We start from the raw sequence: 22596 nt of genomic DNA on the forward strand, positions 1-22596 counted from the left end.
TTGTTTATTTTCTTTGGTTACATCTTCTGACATCAGACTCGGACTTCTCTTGAATTGAATTTTAAATGTGCGTATGGTTATGCATTTACTTTTATACATTGGCTAGAGGTATAGGGGGAGGGTTGAGATCTCATAAACATGTTTAACCCCGCCGCATTTTTGCGCCTGTCCCAAGTCAGGAGCCTCTGGCCTTCGTTAGTCTTGTATTTTTTAAATTTTAGTTTCTTGTGTACAATTTGGAAATTAGTATGGCGTTCATTATCACTGAACTAGTATATATTTGTTTAGGGACCAGCTGAAGGACGCCTCCGGGTGCGGGAATTTCTCGCTACATTGAAGACCTGTTAGTGACCTTCTGCTGCTGTTTTTTCTATGGTCGGGTTCTTGTCTCTTTGACACATTCCCCATTTCCATTCTCAATTTTGTTATAGTAGAAGCTGACATAATGACATCATTCAGTTTATTCGATTTAATAGTTTTAACGGGTTAAATGTGGAAAAACGCATTCAATACCAAAAGGCAATACTTGTATTTAAATCATTAAATGATATGGTTCCTAATTCTTTACAAGAAAATTTTCATTTTACTGGTAATCAAAATTATAATTTACGTTCAGCTGATGAAAAACTATTAAATCTTCCAAAACCAAAAACATTTTTTTTTTAAAGAAAACATATACATATTCAGGTTCTCAAATATGGAACAGTTTACTTAATGAAATAAAAATGAGTAATACACTTGTATCTTTTAAAACAAAATGTTACAAATTTTTCATCAATTGTGCAAATTAATATGCTTTTTCATTACTGTGTATCATTATAATATAGTAAATCTATATGTACTTATAAATATGGTATTATTATTTTGCGGACTCTCAGGAAGATTAGTTTTAACTAATGGGACCATCCTATTTAAATAAACATTATTTATTTATTTTTTTACATTCTAAGACACCAAAATAAAATTAAGAAATTTTTAATTTTGGCACTTCTGTCCTTTGTTGAGTACTTTTGTTTTCAATCTTTTCGGTTTTTGGCTATCCATCCGGGTAATTCCAACAAAATGGCATCGCAAGTGGAAGGTGCGAAGAAATTGGTGGATTTACGCGTTGTAGATTTACGTGCAGAACTAGAAAAGCGTGGTCTCGATAAAAATGGTGTTAAAGCAGTTCTTACAGAACGTTTACAAAAGGTATAGCAATTCTCCCATTGCTTAGCTGAAAGGTTTATGCATCCGGAATCCTTATCAACCCATGTGCTTGTTCGGTCTTTATCACTATAAAAATATAGCCTGTGGTCAACTCATATCAGTTTCAAACACAACAAGTTACAACAATATACTTGATGAGCATTTTTTTTAATCGAAAAGGTTTTTGAATAACATAGATATGTAATGGCTAATGCAAATCGCAAATACTCGATTTATTTGAAATTATCTCCCTTTGTTACGTTTCAAACGGTGGTATTTACTGTTCATCAACAGGCATAGCTACGGAACTGTAGCTCGTAGGTCCATTCAATATTTTTTGATAATTTGCAGATTGGGTAATGTGTGCAAATTTCACACAATATAAGGACCTTTTACTAAGAGGGTAGTATCCTACCGTAGTCTAAAATCGGTCATCTTGTTGGTTCGTTCGGTATTTGTGTTTGTACATATCACATTGGAAAAATCCCCATTGACATCATTACTCTAAAACTAGTGCAGGATATGTTTTTTCTACTCTTCTAAATAAAAAAACCCATCTCATTGTTATTCAAACGTATTGTACAAAAACACCATTTTTCCATTTGAACCTGACTTCTGAATGCCTAAAACATTTTAGAACTTCACAAAATCCCACTTCAGGCCTCCATTGCTTTGTGTACATTCCATTCAGTGTCATCAATCTTAGTGGCAGACAAAAAAGGTCAAGCAAATGGTACTTTTATGAATTTCAAAATGACAAGCACCTTACGTCTTACACGATTTTCCAGCGAAAAAAACCCATCCAAAATGAAAGGAAAACTGCATGAAAAAACGATGTTCATGCCATAAATTTTTTTCAGGAATATAGAGTAGATTAATCATGTTAATAAAAAATGATTTACATTTATTTTTCATAGAAAAAAAATTTGATTTACAATGTAATATAAGAAGATCAATATTCTGTCCATCATGTCTGTAGGTAAATATTCATACAAAATTAAATTGATGTCGAATGTCATGACTAAAATTGAGGTTTCCTGTTGAATAAACCCTCAAATTATTGCAAACTATTTCAAAGCAATATCACACAAACAAATAATATAGACGTGATGGTTCAGTCGGTTAAAAAAGGCATTGTATTTGTAAAATCTATGAAACTAAGAACCCCAACTCCAAGAGACAAAAGGTTAATAAAAACTGTTTTATTTTATTCTCTTCAAAAATATTTATTGGTTAAACATTTGAACCGGCGATTTCCGTCTTTTGAAACCGCGACATTTCGCTGGGTGCGGGCTCATATTGAAAACCCTGCATTTGTGGGGATATTTCATTACTTTTAGTAGAAATAAACAAACAATCTGCAATCATTTAAATACTTTGGTCAGTAGTTTTTCTGTCTGATTCTAGTAATTTACACTCCCTTACTGGAAATTCACCAATTTTTATATGTTTCGTTGTAAAATAAACTGAAATAAATAAATAAAATAAATTTAAAGTTCTGAGTTAATTAGTGACCTACCACTAAGTGGAAGGGGTCTTTAGGTTTGCACTCTGCCTGTCTGTCCATGGTGTCTTCCTTGAATGCCAACATTTTATATGTTGCCTATTCCTTGAATGCCAACAAAAATATTTCAATAGATGTTTGTATAATAGCAAAAGGTGTTTTTATAAGTATTTAACTGTTAACAATAATTAATGAACTTTATAGAATTGCAACATTTTATCACTTTCTCACAAGGAAAAATAGTAGATTTTAGGGTTAAAATTATTATGAATTTTAAAGAAATTAAAAACATTTTATTATTTTTAATCAACAAATATATTTGGAATGAATATGTTAATAACATCATTGAACATAATTATAAGAAATATTAAAAATTATAATGAAATTTTAGGTTAATACAATTATTTCAAACTAAATAAAGGATACAAGAGATTTGTTTAGTTCCATATTAATTTGAATATTTTATTAGTGAATATAACTATATGAAGATTTCAGTTGTACAATTAAAAAATATTTAAGTTAATTTGATAACTTCTTAGCTGGAAACTCTACAGAAGTTTCAAGAAAATTCATGAAATAGGGTCACAAGAATTCTGATGAGTTGCAAACATGACCAGCATATGCATCACTTACAATAAAAAAGGGTGTAATTTTATAACTAAGAAAAACATCCTGAACAAACTGAACAAAACAAAATAGTAATCTAACAGGAGATACAAAGTTTCAAGAAATTTAATCAAGTAATATGGTAGGATATAACAGCACACACAATTATAGAAATATTGGAGAAAAAAAACCCTTCAAAGTCCAAAGAGTCTATTGTAGAATTTGTTCAAACTGGAATTCCTGACAAAATGCACAATATCAAAGGATGTTGGCATTCAAGGAATGCCCTGGTGTAGGGAAAGCCAAATGTTATACGCATGGAATCATTCCTGATGATTTCAACTCTCCTGTCCTGGGGGATCATGGGGATGTTTTATTTCGTTGCCTACAATTTTTTTTCAGTCAAAGTTTGGGTTATCTTTCTTGGTACAAAGGTATAAAAAAAAGAAAAGAATTTCAACCAGTACAATTTGGTCAAAACTCAGGTAAAAGGAGTAAATATGTGCAACATTTTAAGATAAATTGATAAATTCAAAATATATAGTTATACTATAAAAAAATGTTTTATGAATTTTCTCGTGATAATCACATTTGTACACTTTTATCATTGGGTTTTATGAACAAAACTATGTGTAGAAAACATTTATTTACATTTACTACAACCAAAAAAAGGGGGGAAAACAAATTATAACCCTGTTTTCAAGAGAAGTAAATACACACCTATTTTCTTTGACACTAGTACATTTAATCATGTATGTATGATTGATGAAATTGAAATTGCTTTCATCAATTTATTGAAAATGTCTGTTCTATTGATTGTGCTTGAAAGGGAAGGTTGTAGTCATCTACATTGTGTAAAATTATGCAGCTGAAAGTTGTAATCTTTCTTTCAGGCATTAGAAGATGAGGGACACAATCCAGAAGAATATATGTTTGAATCTCAAGATAATAATACTCCTAAGAAGACCACTCCAGCCATTAAAAAGACAAAGTCAAGTAAGTCACCTTATTCATGTCATTATATAAACATAACATTAAGAATGAATATGGGGTGATTACAACTTGACAAAAGGGAAGAAACAGCCCAAAGCCACTAATGACATATAGTAGAAAGGCTTGTATAGTTCACACTGGAACATAGTCCGCACCCCTTTCTCCCCACGAAATTTTAGGTAAAAAAACTTCTTGTAACTGTTAGAAAAGGTCTAATGAAACTCAGATAATTTCAAATCCTGTGCGGTCGTTTGCGGTATTTTCTTGGAAAAACCTGTTTTCCATCAAACAGAAGCTGAAACTGCTTGTAAATGATTCTAGAACGCTTCATGATTGTAAGAATAAGTTTAATTCACTTAAAAAACAATTTAGAAACTTGTGTGTATGTTTAAACAGGAAGTTTAAAAAGCACGTGTAAGAAATTAACAGATGAGAGTCGAAATCCGTACATAATAGATATCACTATAATACGACTTTGAAAGTAAAACAGTTCCATCCTTTTGTAAAACAGTCTTTAATATATCGATCACATTAATGTTGGAAGGGTCTTAAGCTAATACAAACCATATTAGTCAGTATGAAACACCAAAACGGAACGAAGAATAACTGATTACATTACGGTTTGCTTTTCACTATGTTTGTAAAAATCTTACAAATGGCCATCAAAAGGAATGTTGGTTTTCCCTGGTGGACTGTTGATGTTTGGCTATATCATGTCATCAAGTTTTGATTGTCGGAAGAAATTGGGGTGCTTGGACATAACCACGGCTTATTCTTCAGGAAACCTGGCTATCCTAGTCAATTTAGATGCAGAGTTGAACACAACCCCATAAGCAAATCTTGAGAAAGACATGGAAACATTTTAAGTTTTAATTTTCCCTTTACATGTAATGTAATGCTTATTATTTTTATACGACAGCAAAAATAAAAAAAAAATCGGTCGTATATTGGTATCACGTTGTTGTCGTCGTCCGAAGACAGATGGTTTCTAGATAATAACTTTAGTATAAGTAAATAGAAATCAATAAAATTTTAACACAAGGTTTATAACCAGTAAAGGAAGGTTGGGATTGATTCATGGAGGTTATGGTCCCAACTGTTTAGGAATTAGGGGCCAAAAAAGGGCCCAAATAAGCATTTTTGTAGTTTCCAGACAATAACTTTGAAGTTCTTTAACTACAGTTATTCTGTGTCAGAAACCTATAATGTGTCAAATATTCAATTACAATCCAAATTCCGATCTGTATCAAGCATGAATATTTTGGCCCCAACTTTTCAGGGTTGGACATCTGAGGTATCCAGCTTGGCTCAGCAGAGCAATTTATTAAGTTTTGACCTGTAATCTTGCTATTCAGTCATGCAAGATCCTATGTCAGTTTCTGATTTAAATTAATGTAATATTGAACGGAAAAAGGGGGGTCCTCAGAGTTACAGGGCTGTACTAAAAGCAATCCTAGAAATCCCAGAAAATAGATTTTCTTAGAAAGTGTTTGGAGTAAATCTACATAATAAATAAATATAGTGCAATAATATATAAGTGTTGTTTATATTTTCAGGATTAAGTAAAGGAAAAGGAAAGACAAATGAAGTAAGTACTACTGATATATATCTCAGGCCAAATAAAAATATATGTGTGGTTCCAGTAACCCTACTGTCCCTACTTTTTCGGCTTAAAAATAGCCTACCCTAAAGATTTTATTGTCATTTTTCATTAAGCACTGTTAAAGTCAGAATGTTGCTCCCATAGACTCAATGTAAAAAAAACCATAAAATAAAAAAAATCCCTACCTACCTACCCTAACTTTTTTTCAGATGTAACTGGAACCACACATACTTTTTTATTTGGCCTCAGACGTCCCTCAAACTTTAAAACGGGAGATACTGTTTATCAAATGAAGACTTATCTATAGCTAGAATCATGAGAATCATGTACATATCAAGACAAGCTCTGCTTTTGACTTATAGAGGTCTAAATTTGTAAGTTTTAGGATTTGTCTCCCTTTGATGCACAACAAAATTCGACTTTAATAAGTCAAATATATTGTTAAGCAAGAAATAATTGACCAGAATCAAAAAGTTGCAAATATTGACTCCTACCAGTCAATAAGTGATCAAAATTGGTTAACTTCAAGACCCACGCATATTTATAAGGAGGTCATGCATCTAAATCAAATAATGACAACATTGAAAGACAATGCTTTGAACCACACTTAATGAGGTAAAACATCTGTGATTAGCAAGGATGTTCAATTAGATAATTAAATATAGATAGCTCAAGTCCTTGTGAACTCTCAGACAGGTTTTTGTTGTCATAGGTGGTGTAGTTTGGCCACCAAGTGAAATTAAGTTTTTTCATCAACATAAATACACCTAAACAAGTCTTTCATTTTCTGACTTAGATAAGTCTAAAATTGAAAACACATTATTATGATAAATACATGTTTTGACTTCTTTAAGTCAAAAACAAAAATCGACTTGTTTATGTCTGAGCTCTGACTGTATAACAAGTTTTAGTCATCAAAATTTTATGAAACTCCGACACAATGATAAGATACAAAACTCACAACCACAGACAGTGTTGGGCAGTGAGTTGCTCACCATTCTAGATCTTAGAGATGTGCCACTTGACAACTTTAAAACATAAAGTCTTTTACACTAGCAGTGATATTATATGATGTAAATGCTCTCGAAATATATATTTGGGTATTTTACAAGTTGTAGTGTAAGCAAGCTTGAGAGGGGCCATTCCTGTTCTTGTACATCATTCTTATATATTTATCTTGCAGTTTAAGATGAAGCATTTGATGTTACATGTATATCCATTGTGAGAATGATTCTTTTTCTACAGTATTATTTGACATCAGATTAATTGTGCAGAGGTTTTTTGAAAGAAAATTTTATGTGGACTTAAAAGTCAAGATATCTCTTACATGAATGATTACTTCAGTTTTCATGGCTGCTACTTACCATGCCTACGATCTGCAATGCATTGTACAAACATCTTAGCCTAAGGATTAATATACAAATCAAATAAGTCAGATTGATTGTACCTTGAACAGGTTATCTTCTTACTGTATATGGTTTGTTTTAATGTTTAATTATAGATTATCGTTGGTCATCTCAACAAGAACGATTTTCTCGCTTGAGCTGGGACGGCAAACGTGAGAAAAGCAACTGAGTGGAGATGACCAATGATAATCTGTTTATTGCTATTTTACCTATAATGAAGTTGTCAATTTCATGTCAATTTCGTTAATAACGCCACATGGCCTCCTTAGTTTCTAGCGATAATTTTTCCATCTCAAGCGAGAAGCATGATATGAAAATTATCACAAAAAAAGATCAAAAGAAAATGCACAAAATAGCGATAATTTTGTTTATCATGTTTATGTGGGGAAGATTAAGATGTGGCTTATTTTTTATCTGGGAAAAGTGTTTCTCTTCATATTCTTGATTGTGTCATCAACTCCTACAGTTTTCAGTTATAAAATCATTTAATTTTACCACAGACATTTATTTAAATGGCTAATCTGTTGTTTTTGGTGTTCTGAATAACATATGTTATGTAACTTTTAGAGAGAGTTAACAAGAAAATGTTTTATTAAAAAAATAATTTGTTTAGATTAGAAAAGTGTTGTCATGCATTTCAATGATGATATGCAGTTTTATTTAATTTTATGATGGATAACAGTGATTTTACATAATTTGACTGATATGATTTTAGATATTTCATATTTTTGCCAAGTAGACTATTCAACAGATTTTTAAATTTTTTTTTATTTTAGTTTATTGAAGTTTCATGTTTGGATAATGTACATGTACTGAACCTAATTTTAAAGATTTTTTTTATGATTTGAATAGTTTTATTGTTCAACCAGGATGAGGAAACTAAACATTAAAGTAATGAGAAATTACCATAATGTTTTTTTCGTCATCATGTATTTCTAAAGGCAGAACTCACTTTAACCTATAGTTTTGTTTAGTGTTTTAAGATGAAAAGATGACATGCAATAAATACAGTACTTGCTAGAACCTGCAGTCTCTTTAGTTCTTTTAAATGTGGAACAAATTAGTCATACATTTAACAGCTGTCATGAATTGAGAAAATGAATGTGATTTTTAGAATTTAAATAACATGAATAAGGAGATAAAGGTACAATGTATGATTGCCAATGAGACTTTGACCATATATGTTGACCTCATTTTTAGCTCACCTGGCCCTTGGGCCAAGTGAGCTTTTCTCATCACTTGGCGTCCGGGGTCTGTCGTCGTTGTCGTCCGTCGTCGTTAACTTTTACAAAAATCTTCTCCTCTGAAACTACTGGGCCAAATTTAACCAAACTTAGACACAACCATCATTGGGGTATCTAGTTTAAAAATTGTGTCCGGTGACCCACCAAACCAACAAAGATGGCCGCCATGGCTAAAAATAGAACATAGGGGTAAAATGCAGTTTTTGGCTTATGACTCAAAAACTAAAGCATTTAGAGCAAATCTGACATGAGGCAAAATTGTTTAACAGGTCAAGATCTATCTGCCTGAAATTTTCAAATGAATCGGACAACCCGTTGTTGGGTTGCTGCCCCTAAATTGGTAATTTTAAGGGAATTTTACTGTTTTTGGTTATTATCTTGAATATTATTATAGATAGAGATAAACTGTAAACAGCAATAATGTTCAGCAGAGTAAGATTTACAAATAAGTCAACATGACCGAAATGGTCAGTTGACCCCTTTAGGAGTTATTGCCCTTTATAGTCAATTTTTAACCATTATTTCGTAAATTTTAGTAATCTTTTACAAAAATCTTCTCTTCTGAAACTACTGTGCCAAATTTAACCAAACTTGGCCACAATCATTATTGGGGTATGTAGTTTAAAAATTGTATCTGGTGACCCGCCAAACCAACCAAGATGGCCACCATGGCTAAAAATAGAACATAGGGGTAAAATGCAGTTTTTGGCTTATAACTCAAAAATCAAAGCATTTAGAGCAAATCTGACAGGTAGTAAAATTGTTTATCAGGTCAAGATCTATCTGCCCTGAAATTTTCAGATGAATCTGACAACCCGTTGTTGGGTTGCTGCCCCTAAATTGGTAATTTTAAGGAAATTTTACTGTTTTTGGTTATTATCTTGAATATTATTATAGATAGAGATAAACTGTAAACAGCAATAATGTTAAGCAGAGTAAGATTTACAAATAAGTCAACATGACCGAAATGGTCAGTTGACCCCTTTAGGAGTTATTGCCCTTTATAGTCAATTTTTAACCATTTTTCGTAAATCTTAGTAATCTTTTACAAAAATCTTCTCCTCTGAAACTACTGGGCCAAATTAATCCAAACTTTGCCACAATCATCATTGGGGTATCTAGTTTAAAAAATGTGTGGGGGTGACCCTGCCAACCAACCAAGATGGCCGCAATGGCTAAAAATAGAACATAGGGGTAAAATGCAGATTTTGGCTTATAACTCTAAAACCAAAGCATTTAGAGCAAATCTAACACGGGGTCAACTAATCTATTAGGTCAAGATCTATCTGCCCTGAAATTTTCAGACAAAACAAACAACCTGTTGTTGGGTTGCTGCCCCAGAATTAGTAATTTTAAGGAAATTTTGCAGTTTTTGGTTATTTTCTTGAATATTGTAATAGATAGAGATAAACTGTAAACAGCAAAAATGTTCAGCAAAGTAAGATCTACAAATAAGTCAACATGACCAAAATTGTCAGTTTACCCCTTAAGGAGTTATTGTCCTTTATAGTCATTTTTTAACAATTTTCATAAATTTTTGTAAATTTTTAGAAGATATTTTCCACTGTAATTACTGGGCCAAGTTCATTATAGATAGAGATAATTGTAGCAAGAAGAATGTCCAGTAAAGTAAGATCTACAAACACATCATGATCACCAAAACACAATTTTGTCATGAATTTATCTGTGTCAATTGTTTAATATGCACATAGACCAAGGTGAGCGACACAGGCTCTTGAGAGCCTCTAGTTTATGGTTCATTGGTCAGTGTTAAGATTTTGTGTTTTGGTCTGCTTTTTCAGTACTATAAATAAGCAATAGGTCAACTTATTTGGTTTATGAATGATTGTAAGGTGTACAACTACATGTTGGTCTAGCCGATGTCATCTGATCATGACGTTGATCTCATTTTTCATGGTTCATTCATTGGTCAATGTTAAGATTTTGTGTTTAGGTCTGCTTTTTCAGTACTTTAAATAAGCAATAGGTCAACTTATTTGGTGTATGAATGATTGTAAGGTGTACAACTACATGTTGGTCTAGCCGATATCATCTGATCATGACCTTGACCTCATTTTCATGATTCATTGGGTAATGTTAGGATTTTGTGTATAGGTGGGTTTTCCAGATGCTATGTTTGCAATTGATGTATGGGACAATTGTAAGGTGTACATAGAAATAAGAAGATGTGGTATGTACTAAGAGTGCCAATGAGACCACTGATGATCCAAGTTACAATGTAAAAAAAATAATCAAATACATATACTGTAAAAGCAAAAATTTTCGAGACGATTTAATTATGTTTATTTTGTGGAAAGAATATATCAATTAAATTAAAACCCCCATGAAAATTTAACCTATACATGCTATATATAATGTCACTTCCAATTAATTGAAAACACAAAATTAAGTCTCCATGAAATCTTATATAGAGACAAAACCGTGAAATTTTAACCCCATGAAAATAATTGTTTCTACTTATGTGAAAGTGCAGGTCTGTTTGACAGGAAATATCTGACCTTAACCTCATTTTAATTGTTCATTGCTTAAAGCTAAGTTTTTGTTATTTTATTAGATACTATTAGCAACAGATTCACTATTGGTCTATATTTGGTGTATGGAATGATTGTAAGGTGTACATTTCTGTCAGGCCTGGTTCATCTAACCATGACCTTGATCATTCTCATAGAACATTGATGATGTTAAGTTTATGTGATACCTGTAGTATAACCTTCATATTACAGGCTTTCAACATAAATTCAATGATACATGTAAGTAAGACAGGCGAGACATTTCAGTGTGTGCACTCTTGTTTAGAAAGAGGGAAATACCCACAATCACCATCATTCACTGTGAACAATCACCAGCTAGAGAGATTATTCACTGTGAACAATCACCAGCTAGAGAGATTATTCACTGTGAACAATCACCAGCTAGAGAGATTATTCACTGAAAAGTTTGGCTGATGACGCAACATTCAGATACCCTTTTTTTCTAGTTCTCAATAGTTCTTTAAATAACAGAGCTTAATCATTGGGTCTATTGAATTTTTTTCTTTAATAAACACATGTTGAATATAAATGGATCTTGTAAGTTCTGAAGTCTATTGCTTTCCTTTTTATAATGACTTGTTTTATTGGTACACAAAGAAGGAGAAATCCATTCATGGAAATATTATCCTCTTGCAATATACATATTCAGAGGAATATATAATGCTTTCGAAATTAAGAAAATGGTCTCTTTTCATCGAAGTTAAATGTGTGACCAGTTCAATGGAACACACCCATAGGTCATGTAGTAACACTTTAAGAAATATTTTCCAAATGAAAGGAATAGATTTAAGATACTTTCTGATGAACATGCTGATGTACATGTAAATAGATGAAATAAAATTTGACCAGAATTAGAATTTCCATACTTCTGGTTCAAAATTAAATAATTCATTGGTACTGTATCAAGATCAGGTACATGTGTACTCATTTAAGAATTAACGAGGCTAGGGAAAAGTATGGTGAAGATCCTAAGATACATGTATATTACATAATTATAAATTGTATTTTGCACAGGCTAATTGAATTTTGTCAAATTGATTCCCATAATTTAAATAGTCGATACTAATAAATAGAAATGATCAAATTACTTTGACATATATATTTATATATGCTCTTAATTGAATTTCCCTAATGTAGGCAAAGAAACTTGTTAAAATAAATTCAGAAACATTAACTATAGTACAACCATCCAACCCTCCTTCTATTTCCCACCACCCTAAACAAAAAGATAAGATTAGGAAAAGGTTCAAATTCATGATTTAAAAAAAAGATTTTCAACATAAAAATGCATCAGTATGTGAAGTTTAAACATTAAATTTATCAATATTTATTTATAATTATCTATTATAATTTTTGGAGATAAAGGATTGGAGGGTTTTAACCTTTGACCTGACGATAACTTATCATAGACCGCATGTTAAAACTTCCAAGTAAAGGATTATAAATAGGTTATTTTTATTTCTATAAGTTTATTCTTATAAACACATGAGAAGATCTTTTTTAAGTGGTGTCTTTAGCGAGAAGGTAAAATTACTAATCTGACTTTTGTTTGTCCACTTATATATGGATGGGGTCAGTGACCTGGCTGGTTAGATTATTGTAGTGTTTAACTGATCATTTTGATAGTGGGTAGTTTATTATAGTGTACTTAAATTCCAACATTAAAAATCCTCAGATTATATTTCATGTATTTCAGTATTGCTACATGTATATGTGCTGAATACTCATTTGTCTTGTGAATACCCTTGAAAATATTTTATTCATATTAATTATAAGTAATTTGTGTAAGTGCAATTTGAATTTTTATTTCATCATTGTAAAATAATAGATTAAGATCAGTGCTGGATTCATACATGTATGAGCTGGCGCACTCCCCCCCCCCCCCCTTTCCACACCTGGCCAATAAAAAGATATTTTTTTAGGAAATGTCCCCTCACTCTGAATTCTCAGGAGGCCCCTCCCTCTTATCCCCTTTTGTAAAATCCTGGATCTGCCCTTGGAAAATCTCTATCTGTTGATTGACTATGTTAAAAATATATTTGTCTTAAAAAACACAGAAATACCTGATTTCTTTTTATAGTTAAAGAATTTGAGTAGATTATCCTTTATTACTGGCAAACAATTTTTTTCTTGATTGGATGTTCTGTAAAAGACATGTTGAATCACTTTGTTTACCCATGATCAGAAATGTTTTGTTTAGAGATTGTAATGAAGGTAAATCCAGAAACGCATGTTGTGGGCATTAGTACCTTGGAACTATATGCACTGGAAAAAAAAAATTGAATTAAAAAAAACAAACAATGACGTACAATTCTTTTGTTCTTTTTTTTCAAGATGAACCTTTAATGTTTAGATTAAATAAGAAAGTAAATTGCCAATCATTATTTTAGCATCAGTCTCCTTTGTTATAAAATTATAATTAGTTTTGAGAGACCTTGGATTTGATGGGATGTAAAAATAACATCAGAAGAAGAAGTATTATGTCATAATGACAATTACAAAGAATAATATATCATGTTATTGTTGTGTTGTACTCCACAAATATTGATTTACATGGTTGGCCTACTATAAAGTGTTTGTAGATTTTATGTTATAGGATATTAATAATTAATGATAACGGCTCAGTAATTTGTGACAAAAATAATTAGGTAATTCTGAGGACAAAAGTGTGTTTTACTGTCGTCACAGACAGTGGGAGTCTGCGTACTTGATTCTATTTTTGAGCATGTTTGTTTCCTTACTTAAAACAGATATTTTCATGACATTGAATTAAGATCTTCTGATGAAAAGTTCAGTTATTTAAATTACATTTTAATTATGATGTAACATGATAATCGAGGCCAAATAAATGAAAACCTTATAATGTATTCTTAGATCATCGATCTGTCCATGTATTGCACTATCAGTCTATACCAGTCTGGGGGCACAGATGTTTATCATTATATAGAGAACAGGTTGTAATGTTTTTGTAAGGTTGGTCAATAAGCTAAGACACCTTTTACTGGTTTCGCTTTGTGATTTTATGAACATTTATTGCACATAGCATAGGAAGAGAAATTTCAGGATCTATTAGTTTTGATGATTTGAAAGAGAAAAGTGTTATTTAAACCAAAGAATATTGATGTGCACAAGCATGCAACACCTGAATAATTCTTGTGGAATGAAAATTTGTGAATCAGACGATTTCTCTTGGAAGGACAAAATTGCCACATTGGAGTATGAACACTTTTTTGGAGAAACTTGGATAGTTATGGTAAATTCTTGGCTAGGTGCATTTTAAGATTGTCTGTAATGTTTTAAACCAGCCTGTAACCTTCATGTTTTTTACCCTAATAGCCAAAGATTCATCTGTTGGTCTGTAGTCTGACCTCTTAACCATGTTAAACGGGTGAAGGAATATGTTGACCACTGCCTTAAGGGTTTGCATAAAGGGAAATATTATTGGTCTTAGATGTAAAAGGGGACTAAATCCTGAATATTTGAAAAGGGCAGTAGTACTAAAAAATGTACCTTGTAAGTGCCACTATTACTGCATTCCTTGTGAATACACCTTATCACTATTTTTGCTGAAATTACATGCGTTTTATAATTTATTCTTCCTTCTTATCATATTGGCCTTCAATTCAATCTGTATAAAGAGGAAATCTTTGGGAAAAAACAAACATCATCATTATTGATATACATGATATATATCACACATAATCTGTTGTAAAAGTCATAAAAGGCTTTTTAATTTGATTATATAAAAGATCAAGTCATTTGGATGGGTATCAAATGAATTTTAAAGACGTCATTTCAAATATATTTGTAAAGTTATAAGCTCCAAGGCAAAATGTTCAATGATTTTTAAACCATTGAAAGTTATTTGTAAGATGTAGAAATTATCAAGATTAAAAGCACTTAATTATTTAAATTTAATGTTTTATGATGTGCTTCAATTATTGATACATGTAATTCTGATTTATAGTACTCTAAAATATTTTTGCAGTACTTTTATAATAAATGATTTTTTTACATTAATGTATCATTTGTATGTTATGTCAATATCTATTCTTTAATTATGTCATTTTCATCTTATTGATGCTACATGGAATGTGCATATAGGGGGTGATCTATATAAAAGTATTTTTTGGCTAATATATTTGATATATTTAAAAGTTTGTTATTCTGGAAATGGAAAGTTTTCAAATCAAAGACCATTTTTCAATTATAATTAATTATCAGAACATCAATACCAGTGTGTACTGTGTAATGAACAATTGTTTATATTTTCTTTTTTTCAGTCGGTGTTATTTGTCCATCATCATGTTCATTGAACACACTTGATTTGGTGCCATTTCACTTTTTTCAAAAGTTTTTTAAAATTCAACATAAACACGATCAAAATATTAAATGTTGTCTCAATTCAAGAGTGTATATATTTTGAAGTGTAATGGAAAGTGACTAAATATTTTTTAATTTAAAATTTCAGTATTCAAACCTTTGATTTACAAGGATATTGTTGACATGCTAATTACTTTTTTGTCAGTAAATCTCCACCCAAAAATTTATATGTAAACATGTTTATTTTAAATTGGGTGGATATAAATTTGATAGATATTTAATGAAAAGAAGTGTCACATTACTAGGATCAAATTAGTCGTGTAATTTCCAAAGGTGAATAAATACATCAACAATATGATCAAGTGAATATATATAAAATAATTTTGATATTTGCTCAGCTTCATATAAATGTAGAAATCATCATGTTCGTGAAATGTTCTTGTGTAAAGTTGACAAAAATCATTTGATGAAAAATTAGATGTGTTGGAAGAAATCTTGAAAATTTAAACTGTTATTCCAAAGATCTATCCCTTAATTACACTCTGTTTTTAGTTAAAGTTTTCAGCTTGCTGAATATACAAAATGTACGTGGATTAAAAATCTAACATTGTTTAGTTTTCAAAGAATTTTGTGCACAAATCTACTGTATATTTCTATGGGATATAATAAACTACACTTTCTGGTCCATTCATCATTGTTCATAAGATTCCCAGGTTGTCTCATTGAAAATAGAACAACATCTCATTTGTATTTATTATAATTTATATAGTTTTGTTTCAGTGAAATCTGTCTTGTCACCTAGGTGTTCAGATTAGATTTTCTTTTTTCGCTTAAGATAGAACGTAGAAATCAGATGGAATTATTTCCCTCAAAAGTTTGTATGCCGGCCTGCATTGAGGCAGAATGTTCGGAAGAATCTACATTATTATGTCATATTGATAAGCTTTGCTAATTGTTGAATTGTTGTACAGTGACATTTGGTCTCTTGTGCTGATTTGTCTCATTGGCAATCATACCACATCTTCTATTTTATATATGATGGGTCATTTGAAAAATATTATATTAAGGAAATGGAAATAAGTACAAATTACAGATATGTTATTCTACGATAAAACAAGAAATGTTGTTTTGTCATGACAGGATGGAGAAGAAGACGAAGATGAAGATGACGAGGAAACAGGTGAAGGAGATGAGACGGAAGGTGATGATAGTAAAGGTGAAGGGGAGACAACTTCTGTAAAGGAGGAAGACAAGAAAAAGGGAGATCAAGCAGAAGAGGTGAAAAATGGAGAGATAGAAAAAGAGGAGAAAATGGAAACAGAAGCAGAACAGACTGAGAAAGTAGCGGAGAAAGAAAAGGTAAATATTTTATCAGGATATGATTCAAATTTTTTTAGTTTTGGTTACTTACATTTGTTCATTTATTTCTGATTTCAGTTTTAATCCAGTGTGTTTATTACAAACATATGTCACAAGATATATATATAATATAACTTAAATAAATATAAACCTTCCATATCTTATGGTAGTAATTGATTACTTTGAGAAATATAATAATAAATGTGTTTAGTACTAAACTGTTACAAATTGTTTTGTCACATAAACAGTCTTATGGTTTTGGCATGTTTGGGGAGGTAGGTCATTTTCATTGAACTCCAACAAAGAAAAAAACTAGATATTGCAGTATGATGAGCCAAGTAAAGAAAACTGATGGAAGAGATATAATATATATAGACTTGGTTTTAATACATGTGATTATGTATACATTGACACTGAAGTGGTACAATTGTTAACTGTGGAATATTTGTTATACAAAAGTTTAAGCACATGTAACTTATAATAATTCATACATAACAAATAGTCCAGTATGGGATCTAGGTTAAGCAAAAGTTTAAAAACATTTAGATAAGTACATACTTGACTAAGAAGAAGAAGTTAATGTTGAATATGTTGATTCAAGGATAAACAAAATCTTTTAAAGCAAGGGGATGGATGGAGTTTATAAAATTGAAAAAAGTGGGATTAGGGTATAGAGAAAAATGGGCATAGCAATAAAGAACAATGATGGGGTGTATACCAGAAAAGAAAAGAGATAACAGGGATGGTGACTAAAACAAAAAGAGATAACAGGGGTGGTGACTAAAACAAAAAGAAAAGAGATAACAGGGGTGGTGACTAAAACAAAAAGAGATAACAGGGGTGGTGACTAAAACAAAAAGAGATAACAGGGGTGGTGACTAAAACAAAAAGAGATAACAGGGGTGGTGACTAAAACAAAAAGAGATAACAGGGGTGGTGACTAAAACAAAAAGAAAAGAGATAACAGGGGGTGGTGACTAAAACAAAAAGAGATAACAGGGGTGGTGACTAAAACAAAAAGAAAAGAGATAACAGGGGGTGGTGACTAAAACAAAAAGAGATAACAGGGGTGGTGACTAAAACAAAAAGAGATAACAGGGGGTGGTGACTAAAACAAAAAGAGATAACAGGGGTGGTGACTAAAACAAAAAGAAAAGAGATAACAGGGGTGGTGACTAAAACAAAAAGAGATAACAGGGGGTGGTGACTAAAACAAAAAGAAAAGAGATAACAGGGGTGGTGACTAAAACAAAAAGAAAAGAGATAACAGGGGGTGGTGACTAAAACAAAAAGAGATAACAGGGGTGGTGACTAAAACAAAAAGAGATAACAGGGGTGGTGACTAAAACAAAAAGAGATAACAGGGGTGGTGACTAAAACAAAAAGAAAAGAGATAACAGGGGTGGTGACTAAAACAAAAAGAGATAACAGGGGTGGTGACTAAAACAAAAAGAGATAACAGGGGTGGTGACTAAAACAAAAAGAGATAACAGGGGGTGGTGACTAAAACAAAAAGAGATAACAGGGGGTGGTGACTAAAACAAAAAGAGATAACAGGGGGTGGTGACTAAAACAAAAAGAGATAACAGGGGTGGTGACTAAAACAAAAAGAAAAGAGATAACAGGGGTGGTGACTAAAACAAAGAGATAACAGGGGGTGGTGACTAAAACAAAAAGAAAAGAGATAACAGGGGTGGTGACTAAAACAAAAAGAAAAGAGATAACAGGGGGTGGTGACTAAAACAAAAAGAGATAACAGGGGTGGTGACTAAAACAAAAAGAGATAACAGGGGTGGTGACTAAAACAAAAAGAGATAACAGGGGGTGGTGACTAAAACAAAAAGAGATAACAGGGGTGGTGACTAAAACAAAAAGAAAAGAGATAACAGGGGGTGGTGACTAAAACAAAAAGAGATAACAGGGGTGGTGACTAAAACAAAAAGAAAAGAGATAACAGGGGTGGTGACTAAAACAAAAAGAGATAACAGGGGGTGGTGACTAAAACAAAAAGAAAAGAGATAACAGGGGTGGTGACTAAAACAAAAAGAAAAGAGATAACAGGGGGTGGTGACTAAAACAAAAAGAGATAACAGGGGTGGTGACTAAAACAAAAAGAGATAACAGGGGTGGTGACTAAAACAAAAAGAAAAGAGATAACAGGGGTGGTGACTAAAACAAAAAGAGATAACAGGGGTGGTGACTAAAACAAAAAGAGATAACAGGGGTGGTGACTAAAACAAAAAGAAAAGAGATAACAGGGGTGGTGACTAAAACAAAAAGAAAAGAGATAACAGGGGGTGGTGACTAAAACAAAAAGAGATAACAGGGGGTGGTGACTAAAACAAAAAGAGATAACAGGGGTGGTGACTAAAACAAAAAGAAAAGAGATAACAGGGGTGGTGACTAAAACAAAAAGAGATAACAGGGGGTGGTGACTAAAACAAAAAGAAAAGAGATAACAGGGGGTGGTGACTAAAACAAAAAGAGATAACAGGGGTGGTGACTAAAACAAAAAGAGATAACAGGGGTGGTGACTAAAACAAAAAGAGATAACAGGGGGTGGTGACTAAAACAAAAAGAAAAGAGATAACAGGGGTGGTGACTAAAACAAAAAGAAAAGAGATAACAGGGGTGGTGACTAAAACAAAAAGAGATAACAGGGGGTGGTGACTAAAACAAAAAGAAAAGAGATAACAGGGGGTGGTGACTAAAACAAAAAGAGATAACAGGGGTGGTGACTAAAACAAAAAGAGATAACAGGGGTGGTGACTAAAACAAAAAGAAAAGAGATAACAGGGGGTGGTGACTAAAACAAAAAGAGATAACAGGGGGTGGTGACTAAAACAAAAAGAAAAGAGATAACAGGGGTGGTGACTAAAACAAAAAGAGATAACAGGGGGTGGTGACTAAAACAAAAAGAAAAGAGATAACAGGGGTGGTGACTAAAACAAAAAGAAAAGAGATAACAGGGGGTGGTGACTAAAACAAAAAGAGATAACAGGGGTGGTGACTAAAACAAAAAGAGATAACAGGGGGTGGTGACTAAAACAAAAAGAGATAACAGGGGTGGTGACTAAAACAAAAAGAGATAACAGGGGGTGGTGACTAAAACAAAAAGAAAAGAGATAACAGGGGTGGTGACTAAAACAAAAAGAAAAGAGATAACAGGGGGTGGTGACTAAAACAAAAAGAGATAACAGGGGGTGGTGACTAAAACAAAAAGAAAAGAGATAACAGGGGTGGTGACTAAAACAAAAAGAAAAGAGATAACAGGGGGTGGTGACTAAAACAAAAAGAGATAACAGGGGTGGTGACTAAAACAAAAAGAAAAGAGATAACAGGGGGTGGTGACTAAAACAAAAAGAGATAACAGGGGGTGGTGACTAAAACAAAAAGAAAAGAGATAACAGGGGGTGGTGACTAAAACAAAAAGAGATAACAGGGGGTGGTGACTAAAACAAAAAGAGATAACAGGGGGTGGTGACTAAAACAAAAAGAAAAGAGATAACAGGGGTGGTGACTAAAACAAAAAGAAAAGAGATAACAGGGGGTGGTGACTAAAACAAAAAGAGATAACAGGGGTGGTGACTAAAACAAAAAGAGATAACAGGGGTGGTGACTAAAACAAAAAGAATAGGGAATAATACTAATAGGCAGAGTTTACAGAATTTAAGATCTTTCTGTCCAAACCCTAATAAACAAAAACATCATATTTATGAGTAGTGTTAGAAGTGTGATATAATTTTGACTTTGTAGGAGCAAGAAGTTAAAGAAGAAAAGATGGAGATAGATTCCAAAACTAATTCTTCTGAGGCCGTTGGAGAGAATATGGAATGTATAGAAATTATAGATGAACTGGAGGAGTCCAAAACTGTGGAAGAAAAAGATAATAAAGAAGAAATCCCAGCCTCCAAAGTTGAAATGGTAAAAGATTCAGGGAGTGAAGAGAAAAAGGAAGAAGAAAAAATGGATGTTGAGGAAAAAGCAAAAGAGCCAGTAGAACCAGCCAAGGCTGAGGAAGTAAAACAAGACAAGGTACCAGAGTCAGCACCTGTTGTAGAAATACAACAGAAAGTGGTGGCTGAAAAGATTCCAGAAAAGGAGCAAGTAAAGGAAACTCCTCAGGTTTCTTCCTCTGAAGAGGTGAAAAAGGTAGAGGAATCTGAGAAAAAAGTTGAAGAGTCACCACCAGCACTTGATAAAGGTAGGTGGTTTTGTTCTTGCATGATATTGATTGGTTAAGTACAACACACTTTCTCTCATGTAGAAAGACCATTCTCCTCAAAAGTTAAGACAAATAACAGTTTTAGTTAAGGGCCTCTGTTCTGTCATGGACCATGGGTGGTTAACCTAACCAGACCAAGTAAAATGATTATGGAGACTTGCTGTCCAGTGATCAAATCTTAGTCCATGCTGTGATGTTCATTAATTTCATTAATCCGGAAATTGTGGAAGTGAAAAGAGATTATCTTCAAAGAACAGATGAAGTGTTTTGGTGGAAGACCCAAAGTGAGGAACTCGTTTAACTATATTGAGAAGAAATAAACAAGAGTTAGGATTGTAGTGTTTATCACATATATTAGGATGCAGTTTCCAGGAATATTTTACAACTATTTACAGAAGCGTTTTGTAATGAATAAAAATACCTGACCAGATTTTGCATCAAATTGAAACAAATTCAAAGTAATTTGACCATTCAGAGACTAAGTACATATACTTCTGTATTGGACGGACCTCTTTGTTGAATTCAAATTAAGATTAATTGGAAAATTCAGAGACTAAGGACATCTACTTCCTTATTGGACAGACCTCTTTGTTGAATATGAATTCAAATTAATTGGACCATTCATAGACTAAGGACATCTACTTGACCTCTTTTTGACGATATCTGAGGATTGTGTCAAGCAATATGTGAGTAACAGTGTAAACAATTAAGAAAAGTCATCCTATGAACTGAATATTTGAAGCAAAGGACATCTATAATGAGGCACTAGAGGAATACAAAATTACCCAGTACATTTTGAGTTCAAGACTTAGTATTTTTAGGACCCCAAAATAATTAGTTTTTGTCGAGCCTGCAACTTTTGTTGCAGAAAGCTCGACATAGGGATAGTGATCCGGCGGCGGCGGCGGCGGCTACGGCGGCGGCGGCGGCTACGGCGGCTACGGCGGCGGCGTTAGCTAACTTCTTAAAAGCTTTATATTTTAGAAGGTGGAAGACCTAGATGCTTCATACTTTGTATATAGATGCCTCATGTTACGAAGTTTCCGTCAGTCACATGTCCAATGTCCTTGACCTCATTTTCATGGTTCAGTGACCACTTGAAAAAAAAGTTCAAATTTTTTGTAATGTTGAATTCTCTCTTATTATAAGTAATAGGATAACTATATTTGATATGTGCGTACCTTGCAAGGTTCTCATGTCTGTCAGACAGTTTTCACTTGACCTCGACCTCATTTCATGGATCAGTGAACAAGGTTAAGTTTTGGTGGTCAAGTCCATATCTCAGATACTATAAGCAATAGGGCTAGTATATTCAGTGTATGGAAGGACTGTAAGGTGTACATGTCCAACTGGCAGGTGTCATCTGACCTTGACCTCATTTTCATGGTTCAGTGGTTATAGTTAAATTTTTGTGTTTTGGTCTGTTTTTCTCATACTATATGCAATAGGTCTACTATATTTGTTGTATGGAACGATTGTAAGGTGTACATGTCTAGCGGGCAGATGTCATGTGACCTTGACCTCATTTTCATGGTTCAGTGGTCAAAGTTAAATTTTTGTGTTTTGGTCTGTTTTTCTCATACTATATGCAAT

At 32.6% G+C, this 22596-nt stretch overlaps 1 protein-coding gene across 12 annotated transcripts in view; it reads left to right on the forward strand.

Annotated features, from left to right (window-relative positions):
• The first annotated feature begins 1026 nt into the window (after positions 1 to 1026).
• LOC143044183 (uncharacterized) overlaps positions 1027 to 22596 on the forward strand; it is a 47962-nt gene continuing 26392 nt past the window's right edge. For 10 of the 12 annotated variants that reach the window (XM_076216072.1, XM_076216065.1, XM_076216067.1 and 7 more), the window contains exons 1-5: positions 1027 to 1191; positions 4192 to 4294; positions 5848 to 5879; positions 16560 to 16778; positions 20535 to 20982. In XM_076216072.1, the coding sequence (XP_076072187.1) occupies positions 1063 to 1191; positions 4192 to 4294; positions 5848 to 5879; positions 16560 to 16778; positions 20535 to 20982 (931 nt within the window). In that variant the 5' untranslated portion in view covers positions 1027 to 1062. Of the gene's footprint in view, positions 1192 to 4191; positions 4295 to 5847; positions 5880 to 12529; positions 12621 to 14206; positions 14350 to 16559; positions 16779 to 20534; positions 20983 to 22596 lie in introns of those variants that run through there. The other 2 variants (XM_076216077.1, XM_076216075.1) reach the window with 2 other exon arrangements.

The sequence above is a fragment of the Mytilus galloprovincialis genome, chromosome 9 (assembly GCF_965363235.1).
Source record: "Mytilus galloprovincialis chromosome 9, xbMytGall1.hap1.1, whole genome shotgun sequence".
NCBI classification, from domain to species: Eukaryota; Metazoa; Mollusca; class Bivalvia; order Mytilida; family Mytilidae; genus Mytilus; species Mytilus galloprovincialis.